Consider the following 27,184-nt stretch of genomic DNA (forward strand, 5'->3'; position numbering starts at 1 on the left):
TATGTTCCCATTTCATATGACTTTCGCTCAAAACTCTTCAAAATCAATAACAAATGGCATAAGAGACCAGGTGCTTGCACTTGGGCGGATGAGGTGCTCTTAAGACCTTCCGAATTCGTAACCAGGCACGAACCCTCTTTTTATAATCTCTGGTTATCCGTTGCAACAGAGCATAGTATGGGATCCAGGGCCCATTTGCCTTTTTCCTTGGATGGCGACTCTTCTTTGTTTAAGGTACGCCTCGAATCTGGGCTAGTCCCCGAATCGAGAGGTATCTCACCTTATATCGCCACTCATACTGTGAGAGGCATACTTCTTTCGAGAGTTCCTTGGTAGAGCTCTCCATTCACGTGGATGATCCATAGAGACTGTTAGCACGTGGGGGCACGTCCCTCACCGCTGCCTCTCTCGCTCCCGGATCGGGGTCCACAGGCTGGCGACTCTGCTGGGGAATTCTCTTTCGAGATATTGCCTAACTCTGTTAAAATGCCATTTGTTATTAATTTTGAAGAATTTTGAGCTAAAATCATTATAAATGGGAATTTAATCGCTTAGAATCCAGGGGCACCAAATAGATGTTTAAAACAATGGAATCACACACTGCACCACATGCATCATTTTATTTTCATTTTTCTTTTATTGATTTTATTATTATGGGCTCCACGGGATAGATACAGTGCGTGCCAGATGGGATGTCATTACCCTGCTGGTGCTATTGTATCTATTTCCAAGCTATGCGCCAGAGCTGCAGACGTAGACACTGGGTGTGCTGGTGTTCTACAGTAGCCGATGAGCAATGAACTTACTCTGTATAATGCTGGGTGTGCTGGCGTTATACATCAAGGGTATGGTCATAAGCATAGTACCCTGCAGAAATGCCTGGGCCCTACTTTTATTTCATTATATTATGTATATATATATTAGTTGATCCCTTTATAACCAAAATTAGGGAACCCTTGCTAGGACACTATATATATGTACTCATATAGGACGAACATGTGCGACCAGCATATGTAAGCCTAGGATAGAAGTCAGCTTACCCATGTAGTGTAGAAGGGCAAGTCACACCGTGATTGCCCGCCGCGTTATCTAGTACACTCACAGACACTTTTGAGTCAAGATTTTCTTGGCTCTGCTAGATCAGGTTAGGGCTGGTGCCCCTGGTTAGGGTATGTATGTATATATGTACGTACATGTATTATATCTATTTGTAGATTAGGACCTGTCTCCTAGATTAGGTTTCCGTATCTATCGCAAGTCGTGTATTCCTTCAGACCTGATCGATGACATTGCTTTTACTTGGTCGTCACCTGGGTCGTGATCTATCCTGTGACTTTTTATCATATGATTATTCCAGTATCTTAGGTTTATGTCCAGAAGATTTCTTGATCTATTATCATCAGTTAAAGCTTTCTTGTTCTTTCAGTTGTGGGTTTAGCCAATGACTTTCTCTCATCATCTTTTATGGCCATGATCAATCCTTGATTCCGTATTGTCCTGATCGGTTTTTGTGTTAATCTGTTAGAACAGGATCTGTCTGTCAATAGAATTTTCTGGTCTAACTATTAGCTACATAGTTTCATTCTCCAGTCTTCAAAATGGTTAATCATTTTCTCTGGTCTTTATTTTGATCATGGTCTATGTTTTGCCTCCTGAATGTACAGTGGTGTTGTTCCTTGTACATGTGTTACTCGCTAAGTCGATGTACGGTTTTGTCATCTTCTTGTACATACCCTATTTGTTGAGTCAGTTGTTCAGATCAGGCCTCTTTTGCAGTAGGTATTCTAGGTTTGATTCATCACTCCTTTGATGCAATCGATAGTATTTCTTTCACCTTTGTTGGGTCTATATCTGTCATTTTGTCTTTAGATTGTGCGAATCTCTCCTATATATTCAGTTTTGTTGGTTGGTTAGATTAGAACCCTCTTTTTCAGTGAGGGATTCCTGGTTTAATCAATCATATATACATTCTTTCAGAGTCACCTAATTAGTGGTTTGTACTTGTCGCTCTCGTGGCCATGATCTTCATTTCCCTCTGATCGTGAGTTCATTCGTGTTGTGTACACAGATCCATGTCATGTATGTATATTATCCTTCGACTGTGTACCTTTTCTTTTGATGTGTCATAGATCCATGTTGTGTATGGATATTACTTATTGGGTTAGATTTTGTTATCTACATGCTCTGTCTTAGATATGGTTGATAGCTTGTTCACTATCTCTGTGACCATGATCTATCATTATCGATCCTCTTGATCATATAGTTGTCAGTGTTCATCATCAGATTTGAGATCCAGTCTATGACCTACTTCTGTCATTTTGTGGCCGTGGTCTACCTTTCTGATCTATTCGAAAGTCTATGATTATGGATGAACAAAATCAGTGTCACCAGTTGTATCCTTCCCATATGATCGGTCAAATTTATCCCTATCATTTTGTTATTCAGGATCATCTTCACTTTTTTCTGATCTTATCCTATCTGTGATTAGGTTAAATCATGTCGAACAAGGTTATGAGGAGCTGGATAAGTGAGTCAATTCAAGCTCTTCCGCGCGAGCGTGCAGAGTGGAGTGTGGCCGACAGATTCATTAGCACATTTAATAATTTGAGCGCATCCGGTGTGAACTGGCAATTTCTTCAAGCAGCTGCAAGACTCTGGGATCCTATTCTTCATGTTTTTCAATTTGGTCCCTTTGAAATCTGTCCTATATTCGAGGATTGGTGCGCCTTATTAGAACTCCCACCTGAGGGACTCTGGATCTAGCCTTCGAGTATAGCGTCTCCTCGTTCCCTTTTCTGTAAGCTTTTTGAGAACAAAACTGTTGATGCTATGCCCTATTTCAAGGACACGTACGTGCAATTCGATGACCTCATTGAGCGTTTTTCTAAAAGCATTGACCCTACCGATTACCGTTTTCAAAATTGTCGGCACAGTGCTTTAATCTTTGGTGTCCTTGCACGTCACGTTATCCGTGAAGAATCCAGTATTGCCCCTGTGACCTTACTGAGTGTAGTTGATCAAATTAACGTAGGAAGAAATCCTATCCCAATCATGCTAGCAGAAACCTTCTCTGGGCTAGACCTTATTGCTCAGCGAGAAGTTAAAGATAATTTCCATGGATGTGTCAAATTGCTTTATTTGTGGCTTTGTGAAAAACTCACCATCCTTCGGCCACGGAGCTCCCTTCAGTACACCCTCAAGGATCACCTTTCGTGGCAACCCATGGCTAATAAACCTCAATCCAATGATGATTGGCATAATTGGTTGCAACACGTGGAGAATGATCAATTCCATTGGGTAAGTCATTCATGTTTACACGTTATCACTAGCACTTACCCGCATCCATTTGTATACCTTATGGGTTTGGAAAAGTCAACCTTTTATGCTCCCACTCGTCTGCTTTACCAGATCACGGGAAATCCATGTCCTCCCGGATTTGTAACTCCTCCTCCTTGTGAAAAGCTTACTCCCGATCTCATAAAGTCCATTGTAGCTGCTTGGGGAAACAAAGTTACATATAAAAGATTTGCTCTATCATCTAAAGTCCAGCGGAAAGAGTTACCAGAAAAGCCCGCAAGCAAGAGAGCTCGGATTGAGGAGCCTTGAAGATCCATATCATGTTTTGTTATTCTGATTTCTGCATTTCCTTTTTTTTTTTTTTGTCAGTTTGTTTATCCAGTTGTGATTAGAGATTAATATTTTTCATCCATTGTAATCACAATTTGAATCTTATTAATGAAAGTGTGTTTTTGTTTCTTTTGTCATTGTTTGATCAAAATAGTTTATCTCGATTATCAAAATTTTAATCTAGTGCTTATACTTCCATTTCAGGATTCTTGATTGAGCAACCATTGCTCCTAAGAAAATCCTCGTTTCAAAATCAACCTGGTCCCGTCAGTCCGCTGATTCCAGGCTGAGTCGTTTTTCTTCCTCACCAATTTCTTTTACCTCCCCTGCATTACCTTTCTCCAATCTCTAGGAAATCCCTTCGCCCATTCAATTTACTCCTGAACAGATGGCTGAATCTGCAAACGCTATAGCTGAGATGAGTGAGATGATGAAGGTTATGCTCCAGCAAATGAATAACATGAATGAGGAGATAGCCCGTCTGAAAAATGATAGAGAATCTACCTCCAAAGAGCATGTGGCTCAGCACCCTTCTGTTTTACCTCCTCCCCCTCCTGCAATGGCTCGGCCTGCTGTTTTAAATGTCGAAGACGATCTCGATGATGAGCAGTATGCATAAGAGAATTGCCATCCCAATATAGATAGAGCCAATGAGGGCAAAGCGATAGCGGACAGAATGGATATGTTGGCCCGAGAGGTGGAAAACATAAAATTTCAAGGCCCGAAGAAGTTGAACATGGCCGATTTTATGTTGTATCCAGGAGTCACATTGCCTCCTAGATTCAAAGTTCCGGACATGGATAAGTACGATGGGACCGGGTGTCCTCGAAGCCATCTAATGTCGGTTCTTCCGCTTTTACAGCAGCATGGTCTATCTCCGGAGCAGGTTGCTCCCTTATTTCCCCGATCTTTGGTCGGAGTGGCTAAAAAGTGGTTTTTGAGCTTAAAGTCTGAAGAGATCAGAACTCTAGAGAATATTGCAAATAGGTTCGTCGAGCAGTTCTCCATGGAGGAGGGAATCGACGTGACCAAGAGAGATCTCAAGGCTTTGAAGCAAGGCCATAATGAAACCTTTACTTCCTTCATCCGCAGATGGAGAAGGAAAGCAGCGCAAATGACTCATCGTCTTTCAGATGAGGAGCAAATCAAAATTGTGGTGAAAAATCTGTCGCCGCAATATTATCACCATATGGCTATCCAGTATTTCCTCGATTTCAACCATCTCATTAAGACTGGGACCCAGATAGAAGATGCATTGGCTAAAGGCCTGAAATCAAGAATTCCATCTGATGTTCGAGAGGGGAAGCGACCTGTAATGGCGCCGAAAGAAGTACATAATGTTAATTATGTCAGACCTCCACCCAGGGTAATCACTGAAGTGAGAAGGCCGCCGATGGAGCAGAAACCTCATCGTCATTTTGATCCCCTTCCATATTCTTTGTCCGTAGCTTTGAAGAAGCTGTTGAAGGACAGAAAGATCAAGCTGCCTGATATTAAGCCTCCTCCCAACCCGTTGCCGAGATCCTGGAGAGAGGATCAGTTCTGTGATTATCATCGTAACACTGGCCATATTACTGATAGGTGTTTAGCTTTGAAACACCAAATTCAGAACATGATTGATAGGAAGGAACTGTCAATCGAGTTACCAAATGTAACTAGAAACCCCCTTCCTACGCATGCAATGCCGCCTCCATCCTCGGTCAATGTCATTTGCGCCGAGGAGTCTGTCATTGATCCGGCTTCCTTCATATGTGCTGTAGAATCCGAAGAACCCTATGTCTGGAAATTTGAAGAAGAAGATCAGTGGGCAGAATCCGAAAGGCCATATGTATTATCCTGGAACGACCCTGATGTGGCTGGGCCGTCAAACCAGTCATATGTTTTCCAGTGTGAGGATGAAGAGAAAGAATCCGAATCTCTGTACGTCTTAAGGGTGAGTGATGATGAGGAAGAAGAGATAAAAACCCCATACATCCTTAAGATAGATGATGAAGATCTGTTGCTCTTGAACGATCAATGCGATGAGCTCCGCCACGTCACACGTGGTGGACGAGTCTTCAAACCAGCTGAGCTCAGAGTTGATAATCCTGCTGAGGTTGCAAGAGCAGTTGACAGTCAGAAACAGAAGCAAAGACTTGATGAAGAAGAAGATAACCTGCTGAATCAGCTTAAGAAAACACAAGCTAATGTTTCTATCTGGGGCTTACTGATGGCATCGCCGAAGCACAGACAGGTTGTACTTCGTGAATTGAATTCGTCTCAAGTATCAGTTGAGATTACTCCAGACGAGTTGGTCGGTCTGGTAGCCATGACCAAAGCTTCAAAAGCTTTGTCTTTCTCAGACGAGGATTTGCCGTCAGAAGGGAAAGACCATACTCGTCCTCTCAAAATTACCCTGCTTTGCAACCAGAAGAAAGTCTCCGAAGTACTAGTAGACAATGGGTCAGCTTTGAACGTGTGTCCTTTGAGCACTGCCACTACTCTGGGGTTTGGGCCTGAAGACTTCATTCCGTCTGAGCAGGGTATACTGGCATATGATGGAACCCGAAGGGACGTTATTGGAACCTTGGCTACTGAGATTGTCATTGGAGGAGAAACCTTTGACATTGAATTTCAGGTGTTGGATATCAAGACTTCTTTTTGTCTATTGCTTGGTCGACCTTGGCTGCACAAGGTTGGAGTTATCCCTTCCACACTTCATCAAAAACTGAAATTCATTCGAAACAACCGGGTGATCACAGTCAAGGGAGATCCCGAGCCAGAAGTTGGACAAATATCTCAAGAGCTTGTTACTGAAAACACAAGAGATATCAGTCTGACAGGATTTTCAGTGGAGGTTTCGGCTATCACCATGAAAGAGGCTATGAGTGAAGAAATTATGTTTCTCTCTAGCACCAATACTCGGGTAGTCAAGATGATGCACCGATTTGGATATCTCCCAGGGGCAGGTTTGGGGAAGAATATGCAGGGTCCGACTGAGCGGCCTGAGTTGAAAGCGGTTGACGGATTATTTGGGTTGGGATACAAGCCAACTCGCAAGGAGATGCAAGAAATGAGAGCTTACATGTTCAAATGGGCCGAGTGTCGCCGCAAGGGTTTAGAATTTCCAATGGGACCCTTCAGTATGATCATGAATGGCAGATTCCGGAAAGAAGGAGCTGATTGCCCTTATTACGGTTTTTCAGAGCCATGGTATAATGAGAGCGGGGTAAAGCTGCCTGGTCTTGAGATCTTCTTCGCAGATGAGCTGCCAGCAGATTTTTACAGTGAGCAGATTACAGAGACAATAATAACAGAGGAATCAGACTCAGACTGGGTTGAGAACTTTGAGCCAGAATTCCTGAATTCTTTGTTTCAGACCGAGGCACCAGTCATTGCTATGATTGGGAGAGACACACCCTTTGTTGACCCAGAGGACTATATCACCCCAGCCGAGGGACCTCTGGATAACTGGACCTCACAGGTTATACCCCAAGTAGTCCTTCAGTATACTCCAGTCTCTTCAAAAGAGTCAGTTGTTTCAAAATTTGTGTCAGTTTCTGAGTCCGTCCCAGAGTCTGTCATTTCTAACTTTTCTTTTGATGCAGGTACTGTAGAGGTCGGGTCTACCTCTGGAGTGGGTGACGAGTCTGTCCTTGATGGTGTCGAGTCCAAGTCTGAGGACGTATTCATTGATTCTTCGTCTGTGTATATTTCTGGTTGTGTCGATACTGATGTCGACTTATTTTTTCATTCTGTTTCAGAGTCTGTAACGCCTGATGTGGGCGAGTCATCTGATGTAATCATTAATTCTGATGAAATAAAAGACTCTTTTGCTTATATTCCTGTACTTGTCTCTTCTGCTGATTCTGCTTCTGAACTTGATCAAATAACTAATAATAACAATCAAGACTCCCCCTCTAATGAGGAAGCCGATGAAACTCCCCTTGAAATCAAGCATATGATTCAACAAGAGGAGAGTCGCCGCGCTAAACCACTTGAAGAGGAAATTGAAACCGTAAATATTGGTGATGAAACCTTAATTCGGGAAATACGAATTGGCAAAATTTTATCTCCTGAGGAGCGTGAAGAATTAATCACCTTGCTAAAAGAGTTTAAGGAGGTTTTTGCTTGGTCTTACGATGACATGCCAGGATTGAGTGAGGACATTGTCCAACACAAATTACCTTTAATCCCGGGCATCAAGCCGAAGAAGCAAAAACTCCGGAAACTGAAAACAGAATGGGAGTTGAAAGTTCATGATGAGGTTAAGAAACTACTAGAAGTGAAATTCATCGAAGTAGTTGAGTACCCTGAATGGCTTGCAAATATTGTACCGGTGCCCAAGAAGGATGGGAAAGTCAGGATGTGTGTCGATTTCAGAGATCTGAACAAGGCCAGTCCGAAAGATGATTTTCCGCTTCCGAACATTGATCTCCTGGTTGACAATACCGCTGGACATGCACTCTTATCCTTTATGGATGGATTCTCAGGGTATAACCAGATCAAAATGGCGCCTGAGGACATGATGAAGACGGCATTTATTACTCAGTGGGGGACATATTGCTACAGAGTGATGCCATTTGGTCTCAAGAATGCTGGTGCCACCTATCAGAGGGCCGCGACTACTCTTCTTCATGACATGATTCATAAGGAGGTCGAGGTCTATGTAGATGACATGATTGTCAAAGGCAGGACTCGGCCAGAGCATACAGTCGCTTTGAGAAAGTTCTTTGAGCGAATCCGAAAGTTTCAGCTTCGCTTGAACCCTAATAAATGTGTATTTGGGGTCACGTCAGGGAAGTTGCTTGGATTCATGGTCAGTGAAAGAGGAATCGAAGTGGACCCTCAGAAGATCAAGGCTATCCAAGAAATGCAACGACCAAAGACAGAAAAGCAGATTCGTGGATTCCTTGGCAAAGTGCAATACTTGAGGAGATTCATATCTCATTTAACTATGACGTGTGAACCCATCTTCAAGTTATTGAAAAAGAATTCCTCTAAGAAATGGAATGAAGAATGGCAGGAAGCGTTTGAAAAGGTCAAGCAATGCTTGTCTTTGCCTCCTGTCTTATCCCCAGTCATTCCTGGTCAACCGTTGTTGATGTATTTGTCCATCACGGATACAGCAATGGGTTGTATGCTTGCTCAGCAGGAGGCAGGGTCTAAGAAAGAAAAGCCCATCTACTACATCAGTAAGAAAATGTTGGAATATGAAATCAAGTACAGTGTCTTGGAAAAGACGTGTTTAGCATTGGTTTGGGCGACTCAAAGGCTTAGACATTATCTTCTGTCGAACAAGATATTTTTGCTCTCACGGATGGATCCGTTAAAGTATTTGTTCGAAAAACCCGCTCTTACTGGAAGAACAGCCAGATGGTTGCTATTATTGTCTGAGTTTGACATCACTTATGTCACTCAGAAATCAATTAAGGGACGGGTCATCGCTGAGTAGTTGGCTGATGCTCCTGTTGAGGAGAATGCTTTTCTGAAGGCTGATTTTCCTGATGAGGAGATCATGGACATTGAAGAAGAGACTCCGAGTTCCAAGTGGCTTATGTATTTTGACGGAGCTGTCAATAATCACGGTCAAGGAATAGGGGCTGTTTTGGTATCTCCAAAGAAGGAGTACATTCCATTATCCATCAAGTTGCAATTTGAGTGCACCAATAACATGGCAGAATATGAAGCATGCATCGCAGGACTTGAGGCAGCTTTGGCTTTGCGAATTCAAGACATCGATGTATTTGGAGATTCAATCCTGATCATTTGTCAAATAAATGGGGATTGGAAGACAAAAGAGGCGAGGTTGATCTCATATCACACTTATCTCGAATCTCTGATCAAAAAGTTCAGGAATGTCACCTTCACTCATCTGTCGAGGACAAGAAATCACTTTGCTGATGCTCTGGCTACTCTGGCATCAATGTTGGACATTTCTGCTACAATGGAGGTTCAACCTTTAGCTGTAAGATTGCAATGGGCTCCAGCACATGTGAATGCCATTGAAATATCTGCCAGGTGTCCAGATGGAAAGCCATGGTATACAGATATCAGAAATTTCATTTCAGGCAAGGGGCATCCGCCTGAAGCTTCCAGCAAAGAGAGGAAAACTCTTCAGAAGTTCGCTGCCAACTTCATCATTTGTGGTGAAGAGTTGTACAGAAGGTCATTTGACGATATTCAGCTTCTGTGTGTTGATGAAGATCAGGCTGCAGAGCTCATAGAGCAAACACATGAAGGTGTTTGTGGTCCTCACATGAATGGTAAGATGCTGTCAAGGAAAATCCTTAGACTTGGATTCTATTGGCCCACAATGGAAACAGATTGTTTTGCATTCGTGAAGAAATGTCATAAATGCCAAGTCTATGCGAATCTTATTCATGTGCCTCCGTCAGAGCTGCATTCTATGACCTCACCATGGCCATTTTCAGTATGGGGAATTGATATCATCGGAAAAGTCTATCCTAAATCGTCAAGTGGACATGAATACATCTTGGTGGCCATTGATTATTTCACAAAATGGATAGAAGCTGCTTCATATGCTTCCATAACTTCCAATACAGTTGCGAAGTTCATTCGTGCGAATATCATTTGCAGATATGGAGTACCTGATGAGCTGATTTCTGATAATGGATCTCACTTCAAGAAAGAGGTAGTCCACCTGTGCGAAGAGTTTAAAATCAAGCATCATAAGTCATCTCCTTACAGACCGCAGACAAACGGGGCTGTAGAGGCAGCGAATAAGAATATCAAGGTCATAATCAGTAAGATGACCGAGACTTATAAGGACTGGTCGAACAAGCTTCCTTTTGCTTTATGGGCTTACAGGACATCGATCAGATCTTCTACAGGTGTAACTCCATACTCTCTGGTGTATGGAATGGAAGCAGTCCTCCCTGTTGAAGTGAGAATCCCGTCTCTAAGAGTTATGATGGAAGCAAATCTGTCAGAGTCTGAGTGGGCAAGAGCCAGACATCAAGAATTACAGATGATTGATGAAAAGAGGTTGAGAGCCTTGTATCACATCCAAGGGTATCAGAGAAGAATCGAAAGAGCCTTTAACAAGAAAGTCAAGGTCCGAGACCTGAAACCAGGAGATCTCGTCTTAAAGTCTTACCGAGCACCGGTGTTTGATCCCAGAGGAAAGTTCAGGCCAAATTGGTCTGGTCCTTACATTGTTGATGAAGTCCTGCCTGGAAAAGCCGTAAGACTCCTTAATGAAAATGGAGAAAAATTAACAGAACCTACAAACCTGGACCAACTAAAAAAGTACTATGCTTAGATACACCAGGAGGCCGTCTTTGATCGATCAGAGCTCAAAAGCCAACAACCTCAAAGTCAAAAACCATTTGCAAACACTTTGGGCCTAAATAAAAAAAAACTTTCATTCTTTGATAAACTCAAACCAGGGGCATCTTTTATGACTTGCGTCATAAAAGATAATAGCCTGAACTACGTCATGACCTGATCCCTCTCTACAGGGTACGTAGGTAGCCTGATTAATTCGGGTTCGGTCAAATCCTTCAAACCTTTCAAGTCCTTAAAAAAAAAAAAGGAAAGAAAGAACAAAAAAAAAAAAACAATTTTTGAAACCCAAATGGGCGAACTACGCGGACTTGATTCCCATTTCTTTGGGGATACGTAGGCAGTCTGGAGGGCCAGATTCGGTCAAATACATGAAAACTTACCAAATGTTAACCTGTTTGAACCCAAGCCTACCTAAAAGTCCTTCTGGTGTACTTAGGCCCAGGTTTGTAGAGAAACAGAAAGAAAATAAAAAATAATGGAGTCTTAGACCCGCTAGACTGAAAACCCGCAAGGGCGGTCTAGGCAAAAGTTAGGGTCATTCGCCCGCTAAGCTGAAAACCTGAAAGGGCGGCTTAGGCAAAAATTAAGGCATGCGGTCCGCCAAATCGAAAACCTGAATAGGCGATTTGGTCATGGCAGTGACTTCATAAAGGACAGAACCTCTAAAAGCTAGCAAGACTTTCATTTCTTCGGCAGCACTACTCCAAAGTCTGAGTAAACACCGGCAGAAATTCTTCTGACACTCTCAAGGCTAAGGGGGTTAAGACTAAGCAATCCAAGGGAATAATAACCATGATGGAAATACCGGAAAAAGGAATGAAACACCTTTAAATACGGTTATCAAAAGATTTTAAGAGTGGTAGACTGTACCATTTTAAAAATACTTATCAGACTAAGAAGCAGATTCAGTCTCTCTTAGAGTTTAAGTCATTGTGCCCGTCGAAGTCCTCATTTGCTGGTTGTCCAAGTCTTTTTCTATGTTGAGTCAAGCTCAAATTCCAGAGTCCTGTGTGGTTAATATTCCTCCCAAGGCTGGGGTGATAAAAAAATGATGAATTTGTATCCCCTCAAGGGTGATGCGCAGCAGAGCGAAGTTCAGAAGATGATTGATTCTCAAGTCCATATGGCAGGCTTTCAAGCACATATGAAATGGCAGAGATCGTCAGAATTGAAAGGCAATTGTTGGGCAGATACAGTCTGTTATAAACCTGAAAGCATTGTAACCTCAAGTATTCAATGAAATGAAAATTTTTGACCATTTCCCTGTGTTTTGCTCTCTTACGAATCTGTCATGGAAGTATTTCATACTAGGGGCTTTTTTTTATGACTTACGTCATAAAAGATATCAAACGTGATGATAACTGGGATAACTATTCTCAGCAAATGAAAACCAGAGAACTTTGAGTACGATCTTTGAGTCAGTCTCTTCAATCAAATTGTTTTCTTTTGAAATCCAGTTTTCAGAAAATCTTATCCCTAGTGGAGTCTAGAATTTGCTCCTGCAATCGTCAAACCCTCAGCAAAATGCTTTTCACTCACTTTAAAAGGGTTAATACCTGAAATTTTCTTCAAGTTTCTTGAGTTTTATCTTCAGCAAAGATCATGCATTTTCAATCATTCTTGGCAAAGAATTACTTATTCACCTTGTGAAATCGATCAAAGTTGGTCATTTCTTTCACCATTTGAAAGATTTTAAAAGCTGTTTTTGCCAATGGCTCCGCGATTTGGAGTTTGGTCTTTTCTTTCACCATTTGAAAGATTTTAAAAGTTGTTTTCGCCAATGGCTCCGCGATTTGGAGTTTGGTCTTTTCTTTCACCATTTGAAAGATTTTAAAAGCTGTTTTTGCCATTGGCTCCGCGATTTGGAGTTTGGTCTTTTCTTTCACCATTTGAAAGATTTTAAAAGTTGTTTTCGCCAATGGCTCCGCGATTTGGAGTTTGGTCATTTCTTTCACCATTTGAAAGATTTTAAAAGCTGTTTTCGCCAATGGCTCCGCGATTTGGAGTTTGGTCATTTCTTTCACCATTTGAAAGATTTTAAAAGCTGTTTTCGCCAATGGCTCCGTGATTTGGAGTTTGGTCCTTTCTTTCACCATTTGAAAGATTTTAAAAGCTGTTTTCGCCAATGGCTCCGCGATTTGGAGTTTGGTCATTTCTTTCACCATTTGAAAGATTTTAAAAGCTATTTTCGCCAATGGCTCCGCGATTTGGAGTTTGGTCATTTCTTTCACCATTTGAAAGATTTAAAAAAAAATGTGTTTTCATGGCGTTCAAGTCCATTTTCACATGGCATTCAAAGTCCGTTTTCACACGGCATTCAAGTCATTTAAGTCCATTTTCACATGGTATTCTAAGTCCGTTTTCACACGGCATTCAAGTATTCCAAGTCCATTTTCACATGGCATTCCAAGTCCGTTTTCACACGGCATTCCAAGTCCGTTTTCACACGGCATTCAAGTCCGTTTCTACACGGCATTCAAATCCATTTTCTCTCCGAATTTCAAGATCATTTACAATCAAATCTGTCATTTAATGTTTTGCAAGAGAGGCTATCTCGTCAATATGTACTGAGTTAAGAGTTGGAGAGAGGCTATCTCACCAGCGTTTGCAGAGTCAGAGTCTGGTGAAAGGCTATTTCACCATGTTATCTTGTGGATATCATTTTCAAAAATTAAAAAATCAAAAAGTCTAAACTCTTTAATCTTGGGCCAGTCAAAATGTGTTGTCTGTTCAGCTTTGACATTCGCGTGACAAACACGCTCTACCAAAGAGGGGCATCTGTAGACACCCCATTTTGACCGTGCCCTAATCCCTTCAGTTTGAGCAAAACCTCATCAAATCAATAAGGTAGAATCCCAAATTCCACCCTTAGCTAGGTTAGGGTTTCATCTAGGTCCCTGCAACATTTCGTCAGAATCCGAGCGCGTTTGCCTAGCAAACGAACCCAGGCGAAGTCGTAGTGTAAAGCAGAAGAGGGGGGTGTGTTTATCCTGAGAGGGGGGCGATTTTATTCTGGAATGATGTATTTTTTATCCGAATAGGACGCGCAAAATCGCGCGCCCATCAAGTGGAGTGCCAATATCAAGTCTCGAAAATGTCTTTAAATACTGTTTTTTATCTCATTTTATAAAAAAAGGGAAAAAAGGATTTTTCGCAGAGAGAAAGAACGAGAGATTTTCTTCTCTTGTTTCCGATCATCCTCTCCGGCAACACCGTCGAAGTTCCGATCAAGAAAATTTGCTTGTTTTTCTCTTTCTCATCTTCCACTGCATCTCTTGATCTCTCTTTGCTTCTATCTCAGAAATTCAAATCCTCGTTTCTTGTTCTCCGGCCGAGCTCCGGTTAGTTCTGATCACCTCCGGTTGGTATTTTCCTCATTTTTACTCATAGTTTATATCCTCATCTTCATTTTCACATTTAAACCCTAGTTAAGGTCCCTAGAAATCCTAGATCTGCTATGTTTTACACATCTGTACCCTAGAAATCCTAGATCTGCTCTGTTTTACCTATTCGTACCCTAAAAATCCTAGATCTGCTTTTGTTTTAATCATACGTACCCTAGAAATCCTAGATCTGCTCTTGAAATCTCTTTTTCTCCGGCAATCTTTAATTTCTCCGGTCACCTCTCCGGCAACATCGTCCAAGTTCCGATTGAAAGATTTCTTCTTATTTTTCTTTGAATTTACTGATTCTATGGTGCTCTTACTCTAGGAATAATAGTCTAACTCTTCAGTCGCAAATCTGGACCAGACACTTTAGATCCAAGCTATAGAGACTTAGATCTGCTTGTTTCAAGCTTGGATTCATCTTCTTAGCTTTGAATTTGAGCCTTTCGGTTTGAGGTCATCACTAGTGAAAGTTTTGTCTGAGGAAGGAAAGAAAAGCTTGAAGATTCTTAGAAAAATTCAACAGAAATTGATCTATAAAAAAGGAAGGAAGATCTTTCAAGCTTTGCTTTATTAGCAAATCAGGTATTTTATTTTTCGAAGTGTGAATGTGCTTGTGCGCTTGTTAAATTTTTGAGTTTCTTTGCTTCTCTCATGTTTACATTCATTTCCTGAGGATTACATGTTTGTGTGTAGAAAAGGCTGTAATGCTGTAATCAAGTAGGTTGACTCATTTATTTATTTATTTTTATATGGATTTGTTCTTACCATAAAGAAAGGATCATGTTAAAATTAATAATGGTTGTAATGCTTGTAATCTTTGATCTGGAGGTGAAGAAATGGTTTTGTTTGAGTTGGGAGTTCTGTTCTAATCGAATTAGAAGTGCTATTTTCTGTTCAGGTTGAAAGTATATCTGTTGAACTTAAATTCTGTGCATGTCAACAGTAGAAATTTTAAATTTATGACTACTTGAAATAATATTTGATAATATTGTTTGAACATGTATGGATAGCTCAATTTGTTTTCTTCTATGTTGATAAACTCATGGTGTTTGTTGATAATTTCTGTCATAATCTATCAAAATACTCTGGATTTGTACGAATTGAGCTAAAAGATAGTGGATATGTGTTTGGCTTAATGTTTACATGGTTATACTTGATCTGTATTTCCAACTAGAAGAGAATTGAGCTTTATAGTTTTTTTTTTTATCGTTAAGAAATCCAATTCTCAGATTTTATGGATAATTTGTATTAAATCTTGATTCAGCCCCATTTTTGTTGGCTAAACATGCAAAACCATAGCAGCCTTCATTTGGTTTTGATATATGTAAACCCTTTTTATGGCAGCCATTGATTTGAAAAATTCTAGATCCAATCCCTATTCTTCTTATCTCTTCATCGTTACTTTTGAAAAATTTTGTATAAATAGATGGCTGAGTAATGAGAAAAATATATTTTTGATTGAAAAGAGCAAAAGGAAAGAATAGAAAGATGCTCCCTTGCGTTTTAGAATTTTTTTTTTTGTATAAGTTTATTGTAATTAACTTGATCATTTTATTATTATTTATTAATTTTCTTGTTCTACTATCTACTCAAACTGAACCTTTTAATGCTTTGTCAATGTCATTTTAATGAAATTAGGGGTAAGTTATGATTAATAGTTGATTTAAAAATAATTCTTTCTTTTATTTGAATGTTTTTTTTAGAACCTATAGATTAGGTTCCTCTTTTATTCCTTGGTCTCATGTCTGTTGAATTAATTTGTCACTTGTATGTATTTTAAATTTTGGACCTCACATGATTTTTGATTCAATCATATCTAGAATAGAAATGCTACATTTTTCCTTCTAGTCATTCAAATTGTTCATGAACATGGGATTATTAAATAATCTAAGCTCTATACTTTAAGGATTTAATGTCATTAATCAACGGGAATAAATGAGTTTATAAGTCCAGTCATTATCAAAACAGAATAGTGGACACAGATTTCCGGAATATTGTTTCATGACTTTAAAAGTACTCTTCAGATCATGGTCAAAGACATAAGATAAAATATTGCTCATTGTTTTATACACAGTTGCTGTTTCCATAGTTTTCTACACCTTTTTGCTCTAGTATGTCACTGTGTCAGCTCATTTTCTGCACCATTGTGTCACTGGGATAGCTCATTTCCTGTACCATTACAGAATAGTGGACACAGATTTCCGGAATCTTGTTTCATGACTTTAAAAGTACTCTTCAGATCATGGTCAAAGACATAAGATAAAATATTGCTCATTGTTTTATACACAGTTGCTGTTTCCATAGTTTTCTACACCTTTTTGCTCTAGTATGTCACTGTGTCAGCTCATTTTCTGCACTATTGTGTCACTGGGATAGCTCATTTCCTGTACCATTTTGTCACTGGGTCAGCTCATTTTTCTGCATTGTGTTGGCACTAGCTCAGCTCATTTTCTGCATTGTGTTGGCACTAGTTTAGCACATTTTATGCACATAGCTGCTCATTGGTTCATTTTCATAAGCACGTAGTTGCTATCCATTGTTGTTTTGTTTGCTGCCCATTATTGTGAATAAACTGTTGCTCATTGTTTCATTTTCATAATCATATAGTTGCTGTCAGGCAAACCGTATAGCTGCTGTCCTATAAGATTCTACACCTTATAGTTATGATTCATGTTTGCTTAGAAGCCTATAGTTGCTATCCTTTGGATTTTCGCACTTCACAATTATAATTTATAGCCGTTGTCCTGCAATTTTCTATACTGTGTAGGCATGATAGTAGCTGCCCTGGTAGGGTTTTGGGGTTTTATATTCTCTAATTGTAATTCATCTTGCTCAAAAGTATACATATGCTTTTCTTGTTAGGTCATTACTCGTTTTGAGTATATGTAATTCAGATCTGTTTCAGTTCAGTCATATTTTGTATTGTATTCATGTATATATTTAGTTTAAGCATGGTTAGATTCAAACATGGTCCTATCCAGTTCCTATATGTATATACATACCATGATTTGAGAATATCTTGGTTTTCAATGAGAAGGTAAAAAGAAAAAGGAGTCTTGGATGTTGATATACAATGATGATATTACCATAGAAAATTTTAGACATTCACTTATACTCATTCCTTTTTATTCAAATAAATTGTTAATAGGAAGAAGGAGATCAGATGACTACTCTATTCGATATTATCGACATGAGTACTGTCTGATCTCAAGGCGGGATTAGAAATATTATCATGTGTATTTGATATCAGATGATTACTTTGGCATCATCTGATTTCATTGGAGTCTCCGTATTGGGGTTTGTGGTTGGTTTTGAAGTGTTTGATATTATTTTTACTTTATTAGGCTATCCAGCGGCTGGTCTGGACTAATTAATGTTATTTCTCATTTTATGATTGCTATTAGATTGTATATTCTTCTTTGTTTAGCATTTGATTATTTTTTTAGAATAAAATTTGCGATTATCTGGTAGCCTTTTCTTCTCTTTTTGATAGACTAACACAGTCTTATAGATTGCTGTTAATTTTCTTTAGATACTAGAATCCATTTTTCTTGTAGGGCGATGAAGGCGCTAGCCTAAGCCCATCCTTAGGGGACTCTTTTAGTCCGAGTAACCCTCCCCTCGTTTGTTTTTTTTAAGGCATGCCCAGTCTTTTGAGATACCCTTAAACTTTGTCATTTAGAGCCTCAATTTAGAGAGACAGGCTATGTCTCATATAAGAAAAGTTATACCCTTTAGAGACAAGCTTTGTCTCATTAGAGGGTTCACCTTTAGGAGACATGCCATGTCTCGTCAGCACCTCTCTTGGAGACCATCCTTGTGCTTAGGAGACTTGCCCAGTCTTGCTAGCATTTTTCTTTATCCTACCTCTATGTCTAAGAGACTTATCCAGTCTCATTTTCTTATTAGCATCCTCTTCTTTGTGCGTCTTTTGGTTTTGGGAGAACATCCTACTCGGCTTGGCATCATACCCCGACCCTTATGGGTATTGGGTTGCACATTTGTTGCACCCTAGGGCTAGGTAGCTGTCCGGCCCGGCTGGGTGTTTTACCTTTGTCAAATATACACAAGGTCTCTTTTTCCTTGTTCATATTTTTTTTCTCTCTATCCTACCTATGTGTCTAAGAGACTTACCCAGTCTCATTCTAATAGCATCCTCCTCTTTGTGCATCATTTGGTTTTGGGAGAACACCTTAGTCGGCTTGGCAACATACCCCTTACCCTTATGGGTATTGGGTTGCACATTTGTTGCACCCTAGGGCTAGGTAGCTGTCCGGCCCGGCTGGGTGTTTTTACCTTTGCCAAATATGCGCAAGGCCTCTTTTTTCTTGTTACTTGTGAGCTTTATTTTAGCTTGATAATCTCACTAGCACCCTTCTTTATCTCATTTTCTTTTAGGAGACAGGCTTTGTCTCATTAGCACCTCCTTCTTAGAATCCTATTTTCAAGAGTCAGTCCTTAGCCTAGGAGTCTGTCCTTAGCTAAAGAGTCTGTCTTTCTTTCAGGAGTCAGTCCTATCATAATAGGGGTTAGGATTTTATCCCACCTCTCATCAAATCTTGTGTTTTTTCTATCCGCTCTTGTAAGGTATAGGATGCTGTCCAACCCTTGCAGAGTTGTTATTCTGTTCGTTCCCCCCGCAAAGCATAGGATTCTGTCCAACCTTTGCGGGATATCAGGAGTCTGTCCTCCCCTTATGATGATAGGATTCTATTCTCTGGTGTCAAAAACAACAAAAACATTTCAAAAACATTTAAAAACAACAAAAACATTTCAAAAACATTTAAAAACAACAAAAATATCTGAAAATCCAAAAATCTCAAAAATCTTGAGTCATTTAGGAGTAGTTAGGAAAATCGTTTCCGAACTACGTTGGCTTGATCCTCTTCCACGAGGTACTTAGTGCAGCTTGGGATCCACATCCCAGGTCCAGCCAAACCTTTAAAAATAAACATTTCGAACCTTCAAAAATACAAAACTTCTTCAAAACCTTTTCAAAAAGATCTTCCCATAGAGTTAGGAGTCTGTCCTGATTTGTATTGATATGGTGTGTCCTGTCGTGTGAGTGTCCCTAGAGTTAGGAGGCCTCAAGTCGATCGGTTAGACATTTAGTCGAACCGATGGCTAGACTAGGAAGCATATAGTTAGCCCTTGGTTTTCCTTAGGTTGCACAGCCTAGTTACACATAGGATGTAGGACCCACCTGCATTAGCTTAAGGCTAATCAACTTACATTAGTTAGGGCATATAGAGAGTCCTGAAAATTACAATTCACTTGAATTTAAGCAATCATACAAAAAAAGCTTTAAAAATCAGTTGAGTCTAATGGATCGAGTCTAGGATAGCGGTTCTAGATGGTTAGGCATAGTAGTTCGGATTAGGGCATCGAACTACGTTGACTCCGATTCTTCCCGAGGCCGGGATACGTAGAGCAGCTGGGATGGACGGCCATCTTGGTCCGAGTCAGGTCGCATTAGAGTTAGGACTCATTTTGTCCAGTCAGGTATAGAGTTGATTTGTGTTGTATGTTTTTGCTGTGTCTTCTTACTTTCATGTACAGATCCTATACATTTAGCTGTGACATGCATGTGTTTGCACACCAGAACTTAGACACCCATTAGGCATGTCACTTATAACCTAGTTTTGCTTAGGTGACACATCTTTCATTTATTTTGTGTATATGTTTAATTTTCATCTCTGAGACATGCATGATTAGGTAGACGTCTTCTCAGAGATATATGTTCCCATTTCATATGACTTTCGCTCAAAACTCTTCAAAATCAATAACAAATGGCATAAGAGACCAGGTGCTTGCACTTGGGCGGATGAGGTGCTCTTAAGACCTTCCGAATTCGTAACCAGGCACGAACCCTCTTTTTATAATCTCTGGTTATCCGTTGCAACAGAGCATAGTATGGGATCCAGGGCCCATTTTCCTTTTTCCTTGGATGGCGACTCTTCTTTGTTTAAGGTACGCCTCGAATCTGGGCTAGTCCCCGAATCGAGAGGTATCTCACCTTATATCGCCACTCATACTGTGAGAGGCATACTTCTTTCGAGAGTTCCTTGGTAGAGCTCTCCATTCACGTGGATGATCCATAGAGACTGTTAGCACGTGGGGGCACGTCCCTCACCGCTGCCTCTCTCGCTCCCGGATCGGGGTCCACACCTAGGTAACTAGGCCTGTCTTATGGGAAAATTGCGTTACTAGTGTAACTAAATCTATGGCGCGGTCGCTATCCATAGCAAACGGCCATGATAAGGCTGGACTCCTGGCTCTAAGACTCCCTAAAACCTAGGACACAACGTGACGTAAGTGTTCCTAAGGGGCCCTAAAAGGTTCCTACGCAATCCAACAACTCCTAAGACTTTGATTAAGTTAATTCAATTTGTTGATATTGGTAATTTTAGATTAACTGATTTTTTATTTTCAATTCCTAAATATCTAAGGGATACCAAATGTTCTATGGTTTGCCGGTTTCGGCCTCGAATCACAACTATGGATGGGAATCGTGCTCTCAACCCTTGTTTAATTTAGCACGTAAGTTGTAGTATCTTATTGCCTGGCATATTTCTCAGGATTTCCGTGGACAGTGGACCTCGGAGCCAATATCATACTATAATTTACGCACTCCAATTATGTAGGATTAATCACAATTAGTATACGATTATGGTTGCGATCTCGGCAGTTAAACTATCGCGATATAGCAAATTTACATGGGAGATCTCTGAACCTTAAGGTTTATGTTTCAAACAAGTTAGGGATTGAATTCACGATGAAACATTAAGTTTTTTTGGAGATTTTTACTGACTTTTGTGTTAATTTGCCATTAAATTGTGATTTATTGACATTAAGACCAGATTGCTAGGATTACACAGTAACCATAAGTAATCAAACTCCAAATTCATTGAAACTTTTCCAGTAACTAGATATGAATGAGTTTTGACTACTAGAAGAGTCTCATGAATTTATAACAAGTTTTGCTATCAATGTCTGAATTTTCAAAATTTAGGTCAGATTATAAATTAACAAATCAACTCATAGCATACAAATCTTAAATCAAGTAAAACTTTTACAGTATATAGAATCATGGTATTAGACTATTGTAAAAATGTCAAAGGTTTTTATCAAGATTTGATGCCAATTAAAATTCACATAAAAGTTGGAAAAAATCAATGAATCAATTAAAAACTACATTAAATGGTGCCATAAAATCATATAAACATTCCAGTAGATATAAAATAGGTTATATGATTTACTGTCAAAATTTCAAGGCCTAAAAATCAATGATCCTCCATAAAATCGATTTTTGAATAAAAAGAGGAATTCGTTTCCTAGGAATTAAAACCCATTTTTTAAAAGAAAATTGTAAACTCATATTAAACCTTTGTAAAATCTTTTAAAATTTTTCATTAACCTTCTAATGACCTAAACTACTGGTTTGTAGGAAAAAGATTCGAAATTTCATTAATTTAATGTAAAAAAGAATTACGAAACGTAAAACGAAGAAGCGATTAGAAAATGGATAAAAAAAATTTAAAATTATTTTCATGAGAAATTCAATTTATTATTGAACATTAATTCTGGAGAGTTTCATCAATTTTTAAAATCTTTTGATATTTATTAAAAATGGCCGAAATCTAAAATAATTGAAAATCATACTAAAAAGATTCAAAACATTTCAAAATTTTTTGGGTGAACTGGAAATTTAAAAATCGGTTTTTGGTCAAAATTGTATCAACTTTGGACTTGATTTGACCCGTTTTCCATTTTATTCTTCAAAAAATAACTCTTTGCTGGGTTACCTTTCGAAAAATTGAACGGAAACCGAGAGGGTCAAACCATGGTCCAAGATCATGATTTCCAGTAGTTTTGGAATTTTTAAAATCCTAAAAAAATATTGGTTTTTGAAAAGGATCCTATTTTCAAAGATTTGTTTTGTAAATCTCGTTTAAAACCATACCGAAAAGAAAAGAAAGAAAATCGATCTTTGAATGGAAGAAAACTATTTTTTGAGCGAAATTTTTTATTTTAAAAACTTATATTCTATGTTATTTCACACTGGAATTTTGAAAGAAAATTCATAGATTTGATGCTCCAAAAAAATAAAACCCTAGCATGTTTTTCTTATTCGCAAAGAAGGGAATTCTTACCGTTGATCGCGATCCATGTCTTTAGGGCTGGTAATCCGAGATATACGCTTTGTCCAACCCTTTTATACGCTCAAAAAGATCCAAAGAACACTCCAATAATCCTTGATTGTGTGATGCCTTGGAGAAGAAGAAGGAATTTAAGAATCCCTTTTGTGAAGAACACTTGAGAGAGAGATGAACACCAAAGCAACAAAAGAGATGAATGAATTCCAAGGAGGAAGAGAGAAAGAGATGAATTTTCTAGAGAGATGCCAAAGGTTGTGCTTGCTTTGTTTTTATAGAAAAAGTTAGGGTTAGATCGGATTTAGAAGTTTTCAATGTGAGGACTCCTACCTTTAGTTAGCTTCCAATTCTCACCTATGGCTTGCTTTTCCCTTACCTTCTAAATTGGATTTACTTCTAATATTGATTTCTTGCAAGCCAAGCAGTGCTAAATTACACAATGGAGATCCTTCAAGTCAATCTAGAAGCCTTCTCACATAGAAAACTAGATTTTATGAATGATTTTCGTTCAAAAAGGGTTGTCCGACGTTTGATCTCGTTTTTGACTTATTTAGAGGCTGATTCAGGAAAAGTCATAAACTAGAAAGTTGTAGATCTTTTCGAAACATTTGAAAAAAGTATAGTATAGTTACAAATTTTTTGGACTAGAAGATAAAAAGTTATGGCTATTTTACTAACCTGACCTTACAAGCCCTTTCTAAGTATAACTCTTCATTTCTTTATTATTTTTTCAAAACAAATATGATGTCACCAACCACCCCATCCCATGTTAGACGTTTTTGCAAGTGGCCTCCTCATGTGGGGCACCCACTTATGTGGCCGACCCACATGGGCGGGTCCACATGAACCCCGACCTTGTGGACTTTAGCCCAATGGGCCTTCTCATATGGATTTTAGGTTTTTTTCATAAAAATTTAATAAAACTCTGTTAAATTCAATATTTTATTGATGGACCTAACCCATGTGATCTTTATAGTGCACCCCTGACATATGGTTAAACCATCCCCTTTAAAGAAATAAATTTTTTGGACCAAAACACCCCTATTTGACTATTACCTACCAAAATGCGACCAAAATACCCTCAAATTGGTTCATTTTTTAAAGGGGAAAGTTAAAAATGGAAAGTTTTCGTAGTCAAACCTCAAAAATAGAAAGTTTTTAAGTTTGCTTCTTTTGGTGGTTAATATCAAACAGGATCATTTGGCATTCCCTGAAAATGCCCAAAATGCCCTCAACACTCAAAATTTCCAAATCAAGCGAAACCCCTGGAGGTCTAAATTTAGCAGGTTTTTCAAAATTCATGGAATCACTCAAGATTTTTCAGACACAACGCGGGGGTCAAATGAAACACATTGGAAATGACCAAATTACCCCTGTGGTGCAAAAATTGATGAAATTAAGGAAAATCCTGAGAAATTCCAAAATAGTAGATTTTCTTACTTGATTGGAAACTTGAATTCTAATCTTCCGGAGACTAATGGAATTCCCTAGAGACTTTCAGGATCGCGACTCAAGACTCGATGACACTACCGAATCTTTTGCTTTTTAAAGTGTAGGAAAATGGAGGTGTCTACACAATTGCTTAGTAATTTCTTCCTCTATTTTCAAGATCCACTCGGGCTTCATTCGCCTTAGTTTCTGCTTTTTAAGTTTAATTTCCGGTAATAAAGGTAGGTTGTGTTGGACGATGTCTTCACTCAACCAGAACATATCTTTGTAGGACCAGGCAAAAACTTCTTTATATTTCCTAAGTAGGTTTATTAATTCGTCGCGCTCTTCAGGAGATAGAATATTTCCAATTCGTATTTCCTGCATTAAATCTTCTGTTCCGAAGTTTATAATTTCAATTTCATCTTTAAGAGGCTGGGCTCGGCGCTCCTCCTCTTGTTTGAGCATATGCTGCAATTCAAGGAGAGTTTCGTCAATCTCTTCTTCCTCGTCTGAGGAGGGAGTGTTATCATTATGTAACGACCCGATTTCCGTCAAGTCGTTACGAGCAAAAGAACGCAAAAATCATGGAAATTTTTTTTTTTCAGCAACCACGATAAAATTTTATTCCAAATTAAATATGTCTTACCATAACAATTCCAATCCTCATACTTCAAAAGAAAAGTAAAGTTTTAAATTACCAAAGTCCAAACTAAATAAAGTCTTGATAGAAATTAAAATGATAAATGACGCAAGACGTCAAAATGCAAAAACCCCAGAAACAAACTCTCTGATCACACAGTCACTTATCCCAAGGTTCCGTCATTTGCAAACGCTCCACCATCTAACGCCTCAACCCCTGTGGTGGAGGAAACAACATCAGAGCAGGGTTCTCCAGAGACCGAGCAGAGTAAGAGAGACAATATAAACAGTGCATACAATATAATCCATGGCAATATAAATAAAAGGAGTGACAATAATTCAAATTTATACTATGTATGCAACAATTATATAAATTGAGACAGCACATTCCCCAGGTACATCCGGCTTTTCCCCAGTTTATTTTTCTGTCAGTTCTTTTCTGATTTTCTCATTTTTATTTTTATTTTCTCTGCCGGTGTCCTTGCCGCACGACTACCCACTACCCCTGTCTGAAGGTAGTGGCGTTATGGACTCGGATTTCGGTCTCGCATTTAATGCCGAGCCGTTTCAGGGATACTATCCCTTTTGGATGGTTTGCCAACGAAAGGCTGTACACGCTTCTCGTGTTGGCCTTTGGACCTTAGGTCCCATGATGATACCACCACACCCTTAAGTTCCCCTTCACTCTCCCCCATGTATGATATGCAATTAGGAAATTAAAGTACATTACCTTTGTCTCTCTTCCTGCATTACTTCGCATAAGATTTTAGAACAATTTATTTTTCATTTCAATTCATTTTATTCCAGGCAAGCAAGTATAAATTAACTAAGCAGGTATCAATAAGGCAAAATTTTATAAGTAGAGCTACATTGCATAGACAAATTATATTGAAAACTATTACAAGGCAAGGTCTAGCTGTCACCTGCCTTTTCAAATTTTGAGTGAAGATAGAAACCGAAAAGTCCCAACAAGACTAGGGAGTGATCAACCTGGAAGTAAGGCCATACACATACCATTATTCTGAGTTCCTCATAAGCTTACCATTTTATCTTAAGATTGCTTTCTGAAGGCTTACTTTTATAAACTGGTCCTTTTAAAAGTGTTTAGTATACGAATAGACCTTTTGTGGAGAACATGCCTAAATGCATTTATTTCTCTAGTGAAGGTCTGTTCGTGAGGTGAAATATATAAAAACACAATTGTGACTACCTTGCTTGTGAAGGTTTTCGCATTAAAATAGGACAAGACGATCTTAATTTGTGCAGTTATCAAAACGCTACTGGGCTGAAAATCAGCAACTGTTCATCAATCAAGAAAAACAGATCGAGGCTATGAATTTTTTTACAAAGTTTTGGAGTGTTAAAAATCAGCCGCTTGCTACACTATCCTAAGAAAAGACAAGCTATATTTGTGTGGTTATCAAAACATTAAATTGATAAATCTGCTGCATAAAAATACACTGCTGCTAAACATGGGAACGCCCACATCAGCAGCCTCCCTATTCTTTTCTTTTTGGGAAATTAAAAGTCCCTTATATAGGTTTCATTTGTGGCCAAAAATACAAAAATGCTGGAACAGACGTATATCTTTTAAAAAAACGAATGAACAAAAAGGGGGTGTCTCAAGGTAAAACAAGGGGCATAAGCATATGAAGATATGAAGATTACGTTATTATTTTTTTCCTTTCTGCCTTGCTTCATTTGTTTACAGCAACCTTAATTATTTTTTTAACAGAGATGTGGGTTTTGCAGGTGATGAAATCGTGCGATTTAGCATGGAGAAATCGAAAATTGAATGGGTAAAGAATAGATCACTTTATTTATTTTCCTCTTTTTGCATTTTGTTTTCTTTGACTATAGAATCCATATATTTCTTTTAACACAGATTGTATTTTTGCAGGTGTTGAAACATGAAATTGAGCATGAAGAAATCGTGGAAATGAGATGGGTAATGTATAGATTATTGTATTTATTTATTTATTTTTCCTTTTTGCATCTTGCTTTCTTAGTTGCAGCAACCCTAAATTCGTTTTAACGAAGATGTTGGTTTTCTGCAGGTTTTGGAGCTTGATATTGGGCATGGCAAAATCGTGGAAACGAAGTGGGTTTTGAAGAATAAACAGAGAGGGTTCATAGCATACACGGTTTGGGGGTGAAATTCCATGGTTTCCAAAAAAAAATAGAAGAAGAAGTTGCCATGGGATTTCAAGAAATTAAAAATCAACATACCTCTCGGTGGCGGTGAATGGGGAAGACGAAGAATCAAGATGGGTTTCCCGTCCAAGAACCGTCTGAGCCTCTCTTTTCTTCCTCTCTCTCTCACTGTATTCTTTCCCCTCTTCTTCTCTTGATTTTTGATCTTAACAATAAGGTATGTAACTTATTTGGGTGGGATTTTTAAGTTTTTCTAAGCAAGGATGGGTGTTACCACAAAATAAATACGATCATAAAGAAATCTTTATTTTTGCCCATTCTTCTCTTGAAATTTTGAGATCGTGATTTCCTTCTTCATAATTTCCAACCGTTTTTCCTTTTTAACGTTACTAGCCTTTTTAATTTAGTCATCAAATGCCCTTAATTACTTCCCTTAATTATGAATATTGAAAGGCTTTATGAACGTTAGATCGATTTAATAGCAAGACCTTCTGTAAA

General features: G+C 38.9%; 1 protein-coding gene across 1 annotated transcript; it reads left to right on the top strand.

The window, feature by feature from the left end:
* Positions 1-4,423: 4,423 nt before the first annotated feature.
* LOC143890996 (uncharacterized) lies at positions 4,424-26,688 on the top strand. Its single transcript, XM_077395657.1, has 7 exons — positions 4,424-5,741; positions 5,892-6,208; positions 6,596-6,893; positions 7,215-7,314; positions 26,268-26,331; positions 26,433-26,480; positions 26,590-26,688. Exons 1-7 carry the CDS (start codon positions 4,424-4,426, stop codon positions 26,686-26,688), a joined length of 2,244 nt encoding a protein of 747 aa, XP_077251772.1.
* Positions 26,689-27,184: the final 496 nt, after the last annotated feature.

Source organism: Tasmannia lanceolata, unplaced genomic scaffold (assembly GCF_043159265.1).
Source record: "Tasmannia lanceolata isolate RefF3 unplaced genomic scaffold, GAP_Taslan_0.1 ptg000013l, whole genome shotgun sequence".
In the NCBI taxonomy this organism is placed as follows: Eukaryota; Viridiplantae; Streptophyta; class Magnoliopsida; order Canellales; family Winteraceae; genus Tasmannia; species Tasmannia lanceolata.